This window comes from Pelecanus crispus, chromosome 17 (assembly GCF_030463565.1).
Source record: "Pelecanus crispus isolate bPelCri1 chromosome 17, bPelCri1.pri, whole genome shotgun sequence".
NCBI classification, from domain to species: Eukaryota; Metazoa; Chordata; class Aves; order Pelecaniformes; family Pelecanidae; genus Pelecanus; species Pelecanus crispus.
The window spans coordinates 2,273,294-2,285,330 of record NC_134659.1 but is presented as its reverse complement, the minus strand read 5'-3'; the positions used below and the strand labels follow the sequence as shown (position 1 = coordinate 2,285,330).

At 52.9% G+C, this 12,037-nt stretch overlaps 1 protein-coding gene across 1 annotated transcript; it reads left to right on the top strand.

The window, feature by feature from the left end:
* The first annotated feature begins 594 nt into the window (after positions 1 to 594).
* On the top strand, positions 595 to 10,993 carry LOC142595107 (complement receptor type 2-like). Its single transcript, XM_075722543.1, has 14 exons — positions 595 to 646; positions 998 to 1,183; positions 1,889 to 1,985; positions 2,723 to 2,805; positions 3,763 to 3,954; positions 4,390 to 4,572; positions 5,132 to 5,317; positions 5,453 to 5,543; positions 6,323 to 6,405; positions 7,363 to 7,554; positions 7,990 to 8,172; positions 8,986 to 9,090; positions 9,475 to 9,501; positions 9,742 to 10,993. The coding sequence occupies exons 1-14, from the start codon at positions 595 to 597 to the stop codon at positions 9,783 to 9,785; spliced, it is 1,704 nt and encodes a 567-aa protein (XP_075578658.1). The 3' UTR covers positions 9,786 to 10,993.
* The last annotated feature ends 1,044 nt before the right edge of the window (positions 10,994 to 12,037 follow it).

The window sequence follows — 12,037 nt, the reverse complement described above, 5'->3', positions numbered from 1 at the left end:
AGCACCGCCGGGCACCGCTGAGCACCGCTGAGCACCGCCGGGCACCGCCGGGCACTGCTGGGCACCGCTGGGCACCGCTGGGCACCGCTGGGCACCGCCGGGCACTGCCGGGCACCGCTGAGCACTGCTGAGCACCGCCGGGCACCACCGAGCACCGCCGGGCACCGCTGGGCACTGCTGAGCACCGCCGGGCACCGCCGAGCACCGCCGGGCACCGCTGGGCACCGCCGGGCACTGCCGGGCACCGCTGAGCACTGCTGAGCACCGCCGGGCACCGCCGAGCACCGCCGGGCACCGCTGGGCACCGCCGGGCACTGCTGGGCACCGCTGGGCACCGCCGAGCACCGCGCCGCAGCCCCGGGGGGCTCGGTGGAGCCAAAGCCCCCGTTTCTGTCAACAGCCGGGGGGCTGGGGGGAAGGAGGGGGCGGAACAACAGAAACCAGAAAAAAGCCGAGCCTGGCGTGCTGCTGAGGGGGTGAGAATCCGGTGACGGCTCGGCCCGGCCCCCGCCCGCCCCGGAAAGGGCCGTGCCAGCGCGCACAGCACCGGGAGCGGCACCGGGAGCGGCACCGGGAGCGGCACCGGGCCCGGCCATGGGGCTGCCCTGGCTCTGCGCTCTGCTGCTGGCGCTGCCCGGCGCCTGGGGTGAGCGGGGCCACGGGGGGAGAGGGGCCACGGGGGGAGAGGGGCTGCGGGGGAGAGGGGCTGCGGGGGAGAGGGGCTGCGGGGGAGAGGGGGCCGGGGCTGCGTGGGAGAGGGGGCCGGGGCTGCGTGGGAGAGGGGCTGCGGGGGAGAGGGGGCCGGGGCTGCGGGGGAGAGGGGCTGCGGGGGAGAGGGGCTGCGGGGGAGAGGGGCTGCGGGGGAGAGGGGCTGCGGGGGAGAGGGGCTGCGGGGGAGAGGGGCTGCGGGGGAGAGGGGCTGCGGGGGAGAGGGGGCCGGGGCTGCGTGGGGAAGGGCTGAGGCGAGCCCGCCGCCACCATCTCGCCCTGCCCGCAGGTGACTGCCTACGCCCGCCGAGGTTTTCCTTTGCGGAGCCCCCCCTGCCCCTGCAGGACTCCTACGCCGCGGGGGCCAGGCTGACCTACAAGTGCCGCCCGGGCTACAGGCTGGCCGAGGGCAAGTCCTCCGTGGTCACCTGCTTGCCCAACTCCACCTGGTCATGGAGCCCCGACTTCTGCATCGGTGGGTTCCCCCCTCGGGGGTTCCTGGGGTCGGGACACGCACGCACACGCGTCCCCTGCTGCACCCCAGGCCCTGCTCGCGGTTCGGCGCAGGTGGGCAGGATGCTCCCCGGGTTACTTTTTTTAGCGCAGTTGAGAACGAGCGCTCACCTTGCGTGCCTGCCTGGGGTTGCCCTTTCCACTTCGAAACGTTAATCTCTGCGAGATGATCTCTGCGAGATGATCTCTGCCCTTCTTAATTACTTTACCATCTGGTGATCTAGTGCAACAAGGTCCGGTGTGGAAAAGGCTGTGGGAGTCTGTTGTCCCCGTGGTAACGCACCTGGTACGGCCCTAGGGTGGTCAGGGGGTCCCTCCCTGTCCCCTTCTCCTTCGTGCTGTTTCCCTACAGACCAAGACCTCTGCCCTGAGCCCACTGGTCTCTTTTATCAGTTATCTTCCTCAGTAGGTGTATAAACCTTGGCTTTTTTTATTTGTCCTTAGCTTCATTTCTGCTTTTATTTGCTTTTCCTTTGTGTTTTAATTTCCAGTTCCTCAAAAGTTAATGTGGGTCATACATCTTTTCTGAAAGCGCTGATACTTGCTCACGAGGGATGCTAGGTTCCCGTTAAATGGCCACTTAGTCTGTAACGACACTGAACAGCGCTGTCACCTGTATTTCACTATCATGCTGTAAAATACCAATGCTGATCACTTGGCCTTCCAGGAAAGCCGTGCAGTCAACCAGACATCATAAATGGCAAATTTAACTACACGACTGAACTCCTGTTTGGGGTGACAATAACCTACAGCTGTGACCTCGGGTAAGCGTTGGCGCAGGCTCCTGGTGAGTCGGGGGAGCTGAGGCTGGGAGGCAGCGCCTGCGGGAGGCTCGGAGGCTTTTAATATCGGGGGGCTGATTGCTTGGCAAGCACGGGCACAGCAGGAGGTGTTCGGAGCGGGGAGCCAGGGGGGTCAGGCTCTCTCCTGTCTGGCTGTCCAAACAGATTGTCTTCTGGGCATGAGAGCACGGCCTTGCAGGTTGCTTTTTGGCTGCTTTGCAAAGAATTTTGTCCGTGTCCTGTCGGTGCTTGTTACTAATTCAGCGTTTGCTGGTGTGCGATGGGTCTGGCTGCCCACGTCCTAGCTAAGGGGTCTCGGGGAGAAGAGGGCTGCGGTGTCCGGGAGATGCCGGGAGCGGGGCGAGAGGGAAGGAGAGGGGTGAAGGTGTGGCAGTGACGCTAGCCCTGCTCAGAAAACAAGTTGCTCTTTGGACCTACTGCTGCACAGCACGGGGCTGAACAGACTCGGGGCGGGGGTGCCCGCTTGCTCACGCTCCTGTGAGCTTGGATCTGCCTGGTGCAAGCATTAAATTTCCTCTGACTGCATCACATGTTGCGTTTCTTTAGGTATTGAGAAAATTGTACTTTATGGGAGGGCTAGCTGTTCTTCCCCTAGGGTTCAGCTCCTCCAGAGAATTCCATTAGAAACCGTAGAACTTTCTGAATTGCCCAAGTTCGTTTCGCTTTTTCCAAAGAGATTCAACCTTTTCCTTTCGTAGGTACCGATTAGTTGGGAAGTCGACCGCAAAGTGTGTACTTATAGGCAATGAAGTTTCTTGGGATAACGTTCCATACTGTGAAAGTAAGCAGATCTCAACTGTTCTGTGTACATCTCTTCCTCAGAGCATTGCAATACACCTGGTAGTTTGGGGAAGGGCAGGTGGATGCTGTCTTCTTGGCACCTAATGGAAATTATGTTTGGGCTTTAATGAGAGTGGCTCCTTACCTCTCCCCCAAAGAAGCACTCTCGGTGGGCTGGGAGTGAAAATGAAATCCTAAGGAGGATCCGTGGCTGTTGGCAGCAGCTCTGAAGTCAGACCTGTGAGAAGAGCAGCTCCCGAGGCTGGCTGTTGGTGTTGCCCGGCGCGGGCGCGCAGCAAGCTTTCTGCCCGGCTCCGCGGACGCTGCGTCGCTCGCAGCGATGTGCTTTCCGTCAGGCAGCCGTTGCTGAATTGTTTCTCAAGAGCTGCGCTGGACTGGGACTGGGATGCCTTCAGGCGTGACTGCACATCCAAAGTCTCAATTTTCAAAGGGGAAACAAATTCTCAGGGTTTTGTTGGTGCTCTTTGGGCTTTTTAGCATCCTGTGGGATGGGCCTGACCATCAGCTGCTGATAGTTCTGATGGTTTGCTGCTGTAAAAGGTATCCTGGCCTGGTCCTCGTTAGTGTGACGAAGGTGGGAAATGCCATCACTGGCAGGTGGGGGTCCCAAGCTGCTTGGTGAGGCTGTGTTTATTGCCTCCAGGAGGCCTCTTCTGCAGCGTCTCCTCCTGGACAATAGGCGCTGTTTTGCTGTTTTACCATTTACCCTTTTAAAAAAACCCTGGAAAACATTTGGAATTTAAAGGGGCATTCAAGAGCGTTAGGTTGAGATGATTGCTTTAGGGCTGCTTCCCTCTTTTTTTTCTTTGGCTTTTATTACTTTGGGGTGGGTTGGGGGTTTTTTGGTGTTTTGTTTTAGTTTTTTAAACAGCTAGACCTCAGTTTCCTATTTGATGGAAACGTTCTTGCATTTTCTTGCTGTTGCTTTCCCACGCAGTTATTCCCTGTTTACCACCTCCTGAGATTGAGAATGGGCAGCTGATCACTGGGAACAGAGAATTCACCTTCGGCATGGCTGCAACTTACAGCTGTAAGAAGGAGTTTGATCTTATTGGAGAAGCCACGATTGAATGTACGACGCATGATAACCTCGAGGGAGTATGGAGCGGCCCAGCCCCTGAATGCAAAAGTAAATGTTTTCTTGCTCTCCTCGCTCTTTTGAGTTTGTTTCTCATCCCTCTCCTAGTCTGTACTTTCCTGCTGGGCTGCCAAACCTGAGGAGGTTGATTTGAGTCCTAAACGATTCCCAGAAAGCTTAACAGCGTGATGTCCCAGGTTGTGTTCAGAGGCAGGGCTTGGTTTAATGGATTCTTCAGCCCTCCGAAAGCCTCCCTCTCCCTGCCCACGCCCGAGGCTTCCTGTAAATAAAAAATGAAGCTCTCACATGTGCAGTTTCTCAGTGACGTCTCTGGTCACGCAGTACTCACACCCCACTGGGGACCTGCCTCTCTGAGTGAAAGGACGGCAGTTCTATTCGTAAGCTTCTCACTCAATGCCTCTGGTGTCGCTGCAGGGCTTTTTCTTCTTGTAGTAAATATTGTTATTGTCTTATCTTTGCTTCCAGTGGTCAGATGCAAAAATCCAGAATTGAAAAATGGGAGAAGGTTGTCTGGGTTTGGCGTTGTGCACTCGTATAAAAGTACAGTGACCTTTGCGTGTGATCCTGGTTATTCATTGAATGGTAGTAGCCTAGTTACTTGTGAAGCAGACAGTACCTGGAAACCGCCTCTTCCAACGTGTGACCCAAGTGAGTACAAACAAATTTATTTCCTTGACCGATGGCACTGAAGTAGGTCTCGGAGCTGTTGAGCAGATCAGCTTCCGAACCCCGTGCACTTGTAGCTATGCCCTTGCAGAGCATGCTGGCTTGGGTCCTCGGCGTGGCAGCCCAGGCCAGTGATATATTTAGACCTGAAGCTATTTATTTGTGAACTGCAAAGTGCAAGTGCACTGAAAGAAGAGACAAAACTGCCTTCTACAGCTGACAGGCTTGCTTCACCAGCTTCCGGACCTGCTCGGGCTGCTTGGCTTCGGAGCTCAGCTGGTCCTGCAGGTTGGGTTGGTGGTCAGTGAAGGAGCATCTTCAGCACAGAGATGCTATCCAATCTCTGTCTTTTCTCTGGTTAAGCAAACTGTGATACATGCTGCTGTTTGCTAAATGGGTTGGATGCAAACTGTGTCCCAGACGCTGCCATTCAGACAGGTTAAAATGTTGTATGCTCCAAAACGTGCAGTTCGCTGTTGTTATTGCAGACAGTTTGGGTACTGTTCTGTAGCTAACCTTGCTTTTGTCTCCCAATTGTTAGTCTACTGTGGTCCTCCCCCGCAATTCCCTTTTGCTGAGTGTGAAACGCCTGCGGGAGGCCGCTCTCCTGCTGGAACAAAGCTGAGCTGTCACTGTAACCCGGGTTACGCTGTAGCAAGTGGAAAGTCCGCTGTTGTCACTTGTCTGAGTGATGCAAACTGGTCTGCAGACCCAGACTTCTGTATACGTGAGTATCTCTGTTCCTCTCCTGTTTGACTGACTGCACGGGTGACCTGTACATGCTTGAGATGTTGCTCTGAAATTCGGGTCGTGCCCATCTCTGGGTTTGAAGTAATTCCCGTGCTGCTGGCTTTTCCTCTAGGACAGCAGTGTACTCCTCCCGTGATAGCGAATGGGGATGCGACTGCAGACAATTTGCTGATGGAGACTGTGACATTCAGCTGTCACCGTGGGTGAGTGGATCACTGCTTAAAAGGGACCGACCTGGGGGTCGGGTAAGCGTTGGCGCAGGCTCCTGGTGAGTCGGGGGAGCTGAGGCTGGGAGGCAGCGCCTGCGGGAGGCTCGGAGGCTTTTAATATCGGGGGGCTGATTGCTTGGCAAGCACGGGCACAGCAGGAGGTGTTCGGAGCGGGGAGCCAGGGGGGTCAGGCTCTCTCCTGTCTGGCTGTCCAAACAGATTGTCTTCTGGGCATGAGAGCACGGCCTTGCAGGTTGCTTTTTGGCTGCTTTGCAAAGAATTTTGTCCGTGTCCTGTCGGTGCTTGTTACTAATTCAGCGTTTGCTGGTGTGCGATGGGTCTGGCTGCCCACGTCCTAGCTAAGGGGTCTCGGGGAGAAGAGGGCTGCGGTGTCCGGGAGATGCCGGGAGCGGGGCGAGAGGGAAGGAGAGGGGTGAAGGTGTGGCAGTGACGCTAGCCCTGCTCAGAAAACAAGTTGCTCTTTGGACCTACTGCTGCACAGCACGGGGCTGAACAGACTCGGGGCGGGGGTGCCCGCTTGCTCACGCTCCTGTGAGCTTGGATCTGCCTGGTGCAAGCATTAAATTTCCTCTGACTGCATCACATGTTGCGTTTCTTTAGGTATTGAGAAAATTGTACTTTATGGGAGGGCTAGCTGTTCTTCCCCTAGGGTTTAGCTCCTCCAGAGAATTCCATTAGAAACCGTAGAACTTTCTGAATTGCCCAAGTTCGTTTCGCTTTTTCCAAAGAGATTCAACCTTTTCCTTTCGTAGGTACCGATTAGTTGGGAAGTCGACCGCAAAGTGTGTACTTATAGGCAATGAAGTTTCTTGGGATAACGTTCCATACTGTGAAAGTAAGCAGATCTCAACTGTTCTGTGTACATCTCTTCCTCAGAGCATTGCAATACACCTGGTAGTTTGGGGAAGGGCAGGTGGATGCTGTCTTCTTGGCACCTAATGGAAATTATGTTTGGGCTTTAATGAGAGTGGCTCCTTACCTCTCCCCCAAAGAAGCACTCTCGGTGGGCTGGGAGTGAAAATGAAATCCTAAGGAGGATCCGTGGCTGTTGGCAGCAGCTCTGAAGTCAGACCTGTGAGAAGAGCAGCTCCCGAGGCTGGCTGTTGGTGTTGCCCGGCGCGGGCGCGCAGCAAGCTTTCTGCCCGGCTCCGCGGACGCTGCGTCGCTCGCAGCGATGTGCTTTCCGTCAGGCAGCCGTTGCTGAATTGTTTCTCAAGAGCTGCGCTGGACTGGGACTGGGATGCCTTCAGGCGTGACTGCACATCCAAAGTCTCAATTTTCAAAGGGGAAACAAATTCTCAGGGTTTTGTTGGTGCTCTTTGGGCTTTTTAGCATCCTGTGGGATGGGCCTGACCATCAGCTGCTGATAGTTCTGATGGTTTGCTGCTGTAAAAGGTATCCTGGCCTGGTCCTCGTTAGTGTGACGAAGGTGGGAAATGCCATCACTGGCAGGTGGGGGTCCCAAGCTGCTTGGTGAGGCTGTGTTTATTGCCTCCAGGAGGCCTCTTCTGCAGCGTCTCCTCCTGGACAATAGGCGCTGTTTTGCTGTTTTACCATTTACCCTTTTAAAAAAACCCTGGAAAACATTTGGAATTTAAAGGGGCATTCAAGAGCGTTAGGCTGAGATGATTGCTTTAGGGCTGCTTCCCTCTTTTTTTTCTTTGGCTTTTATTACTTTGGGGTGGGTTGGGGGTTTTTTGGTGTTTTGTTTTAGTTTTTTAAACAGCTAGACCTCAGTTTCCTGTTTGATGGAAACGTTCTTGCATTTTCTTGCTGTTGCTTTCCCACGCAGTTATTCCCTGTTTACAACCTCCTGAGATTGAGAATGGGCAGCTGATCACTGGGAACAGAGAATTCACCTTCGGCATGGCTGCAACTTACAGCTGTAAGAAGGAGTTTGATCTTATTGGAGAAGCCACGATTGAATGTACGACGCATGATAACCTCGAGGGAGTATGGAGCGGCCCAGCCCCTGAATGCAAAAGTAAATGTTTTCTTGCTCTCCTCGCTCTTTTGAGTTTGTTTCTCATCCCTCTCCTAGTCTGTACTTTCCTGCTGGGCTGCCAAACCTGAGGAGGTTGATTTGAGTCCTAAACGATTCCCAGAAAGCTTAACAGCGTGATGTCCCAGGTTGTGTTCAGAGGCAGGGCTTGGTTTAATGGATTCTTCAGCCCTCCGAAAGCCTCCCTCTCCCTGCCCACGCCCGAGGCTTCCTGTAAATAAAAAATGAAGCTCTCACATGTGCAGTTTCTCAGTGACGTCTCTGGTCACGCAGTACTCACACCCCACTGGGGACCTGCCTCTCTGAGTGAAAGGACGGCAGTTCTATTCGTAAGCTTCTCACTCAATGCCTCTGGTGTCGCTGCAGGGCTTTTTCTTCTTGTAGTAAATATTGTTATTGTCTTATCTTTGCTTCCAGTGGTCAGATGCAAAAATCCAGAATTGAAAAATGGGAGAAGGTTGTCTGGGTTTGGCGTTGTGCACTCGTATAAAAGTACAGTGACCTTTGCGTGTGATCCTGGTTATTCATTGAATGGTAGTAGCCTAGTTACTTGTGAAGCAGACAGTACCTGGAAACCGCCTCTTCCAACGTGTGACCCAAGTGAGTACAAACAAATTTATTTCCTTGACCGATGGCACTGAAGTAGGTCTCGGAGCTGTTGAGCAGATCAGCTTCCGAACCCTGTGCACTTGTAGCTATGCCCTTGCAGAGCATGCTGGCTTGGGTCCTCGGCGTGGCAGCCCAGGCCAGTGATATATTTAGACCTGAAGCTATTTATTGTGAACTGCAAAGTTACTCACACCCCACTAGTGTTTACTTCAGTACTAACTCATGCTGTGAGGCCTTAGGTGCAATATTCTCATACAATTTGGAAATTATGCCGACAGTGGAAGGGGCGAGGGAAGAGCAGAAATTACAGGGAAAAAAAAAAAAACCAGTCACAGAAGGAGAGCTGTCTTTCTCTAGTTACCAGGGAAAGATGAAGATAACTGGGTTTTAGAACTTTGTCCACTCAATTTGTATAATGCTGAAATCGGGTGTTACGAAGTCAGTGTATAGTGTTATATGAAGCTAGAAAGGGCTGAAATGTTGCTTCTAGCCTGAGTAGGCACTTCTGTGGCTTATTTCATGGGGTGAGATCCTGGAGTTGTGGCTAACGGGCAGCAACCAAGGTCCAGTACCAAGCAAGAAAGCTTGAAGAGTTTTCAGTTGCTGCTAGATGCATGGCGTTTAGCTGTACCTCCTTCTCCCCACACACCTCTTCACCTTTTCCGTTAGAAGTACTCGGATGCTCTTGCTGATGTTCCTCCCACAGACAGCTCCCTGACACTCTCTGTGAAGAGCCCCGCGCGATTGCCAAGGGGATGCAGAGGGGCTCAGAGGGCACAGACTTTGTCCGAGGCTCTGCTGTAGTTCCTAAATGCAAGGACGGCTTCTCCCTTGCTGGAGCAGCCTCTATTCCCTGTAAAGTAGAGCATCAATTCCATGGAGTCTGGAGCAAGCCTACTCCCGAATGCGGAAGACTGTCTTCTGTGTCTGTCTCACCTCTCTGTCTTCAAAATACTTTTTCCTTCCCCTGCGAATCCTCAAATCAGATAATTCTGCTAAGGAGTAAGCCTTCGATGCTTCCTGAAACAGCTTCAGTTAAAATTTAGTGCCAAAAGAGCATGATTAGGCTGAGGCGCGGACTGGCAGGCTAGTGGCTAGTATCCTGGTAAATACATCCGTGTGTTAAGAGATAAACGTCTGTGGAGTTGGGCCGCGTAGGGGTCCCGTTCTGTGCGTTGCTTCAGTTGTCTTCCACGTGCATTGGCTCTGATTTGAGATACTGCATGTTGCGTAGTTCGATGAATTACTGTGCTGAATGGGTGCTGAGTTTCATGTTTTGGCTCTCTTCCTTTCCAGGTGGAGCGAATGTGATCATTGTTGGTAAGTAATACATATTCCTGAACCCCTGTACCGCGCTCTTGCCTACCTTAATGTTGTTGTCTCCTGCGTGTTCTGCTTGAAATAAGCTTAAAAGCCTTCCACTGCAGTTCGTTGTCAGACTGATGTTGTTGCTTTAAGATGATGTGAAAAGGGTGGGGGAAGGTAAAGGGGACCAGGGAGGGAAAAGATAGTTGAATATGTTTGCAGTGAAGACTGAAGCTTCTTATTTGTCTCTTGTAGGAATCCTCCCTCTTCTCCTGGCAGTGCTGGTTATGAACATATAGATTAGGGAACGGGCACAGCGGGGAGGCACTTGGAGACATGTTGGACTTGATTACGCTGATCCCAGCGCTCTGCTTTTTCCCTCCTGTGAAATTGGCCTTGAATCTGCAATGAACTGACCTTGGATGACAAAGCGCAGGTGACAAAGCCTGCCGCTGCCCGGGAAGCACTTGCACTTTTGGCTGCGGCCGCAGCAGCTGCGCATTGCGTCGGACACAGCAGCTCGTGCGCAGGGCTGGGCAGCTCTCTGCCACCCAGCTGAGTTCAGAAATCAAGCGCGGTTATCCCCACGTTGAGTCGCAGTGATGCCAAAGCCCTTCGTGCTGCTAGAGTAGACTCAAGAAAATCGTGAACTTTGGGTACCCTCCACGTGTTCAGTTTTTCACCTCGCTAAGGTCATGTTGTGCCTGGTCCTGATCGGGATTCAGGGGTTTCTTAAGTGTTCTGAGGTGAAAAGTGCTGCCACTGCTAAGAGGATTAACAGTGACTGTCTTCATGTGAGTGAGATATACTTCAAAAAACTAAGTTTGATACAAATAGGATGCATACGTCGAGTATTTTCTGCAGGTACTCAAAGCACTGAAATTGTTTCTATAAAATCACAGTTGTAGCAGTTACTTCAAGGCAAATCTGAACCATTGTGCAAATAGCAATCCTTACAGATCAGTAATTTTACCGGAGAGAAAAAAAATTTAACGCCTTAATACAAAGAGCAGCTATTCTGACTCTTCCTGTATGTACTAAAATGTGTTTCCACCTTAGCTGAAGGTCTCTGTCCTGGCACTATCTTTGTATCACATCGAGGTTTTTCCGCCAGTATCTTGCGAAAACACCCTTCCTGTCTCTGCTGTGACTCAACGCTTCTCTTGAAGCGGTGAAGCTTTCAGTGGGCTGAAAGCCCCGGGAGGAAGGCAGCCAGGTGGGCGCTCAGGGCAGCGGAGCTTGTCTGTGGGCAGGTGGTGTCCGGGCCAAATGCAGAACTCGCAGGTGTCTTGGCAGATGGCACCAAGCATCAGAAAGTTGCTGCGTGTGAACCTTTTCACTTTCTGCTCAAACGCCGCCTGCCTGGGCGACCCTGACGGCAGGGAGTCGCTGTCTGAATTTGCACTTAAAAGGCTTTTCCAGGTGGTGCTGTGCACCCCGACCCCAGCTTAGCCCCAGGACCCCTCGGGGCTGCTGCGACGCTGGGGAGGAAAAGCAGGTTTTTGGCCTCTTGCTCCGCTCGCGGCAGGGCTGGCGGGTGGCTGCGCGAGGGCGCCTGTTGCTCTGACGCTGCGCCCAAAGTAGGCGCAGATGCGCCTCAAGCCAAAGCATTCGAAGCCTTCGTTTACTCCTCCTTGGAGGACGTCCAAGGGCACAACTCCCCCATCTTCTGTGCGCTTTGTTTGCGTCCTGTCGTACCCCACCTAGCTGATGGTCGCGTTGAGGACGGTTGGCGAGGGTGGGTAGAGGGGAGTGGGGAAGCGTGCTGTCCCCAGCTCGGTTCAGGCTTCGGCGGTGCCACGAGGACAGCTCAGACGACAGGACCTTGTCTAAACCGAAGACACAGGCACAACTGCCCTTGGTTTGTTTGGCTGATAGAAAGCCCGCATTGTGGTGTTGGTATCCTTTCCTGGTTTAGCTTCGCTAAATGAACATTTAACAAGCTCAAGAGGTACGTAGCATCCTGTAAAATGAAGTAAAGATTTGAAGGCTTCCTGGGAATGCTATTTATAAGGGAAACAAAACTGTGACAGATTTTAAACTTGTATTCAGCTGTTGCCTGAATCCAGCTTGAGGCACTAGGACTTTTAGCTGCTGGTAAAGCAAGATTTTGAGGTTCAGGGGTTTGTCTGATGCAGAGGTAAATGCCCCATCTGTGAGCTTCTCATGATTGCGCAGCTGGGAATGGGAAGTATTCAAAATCTGTCTACTCTATGCTTTTTGTTTCTGCATTTTCACCAGTGCTCTCCTGTTAACAGGAACATACATGCAATCAGAGGGTAAAACACAAGCAGCCGTTTCCATCAACACGTTAGTCTTGTTCCATGTAGACCCACAAAGTTCTCCCTTCCCGGCAGAGCGCTGTCCTGCTCAGCTGCCAGCGGGGCACCGAGATGCTCTTTCAGAAGCCAGTCTTGCAGAACAAGCACTTGCAGATTGTTAGTTATTTTTATCTCTCTCTTACCATAAGCCATGTGAGTGACTAGATGATCCAAACGCAGATGTAAAGCCTCGTAGCTTAGTGTTGTGTTTTGTTTTGTTATTTTAATCT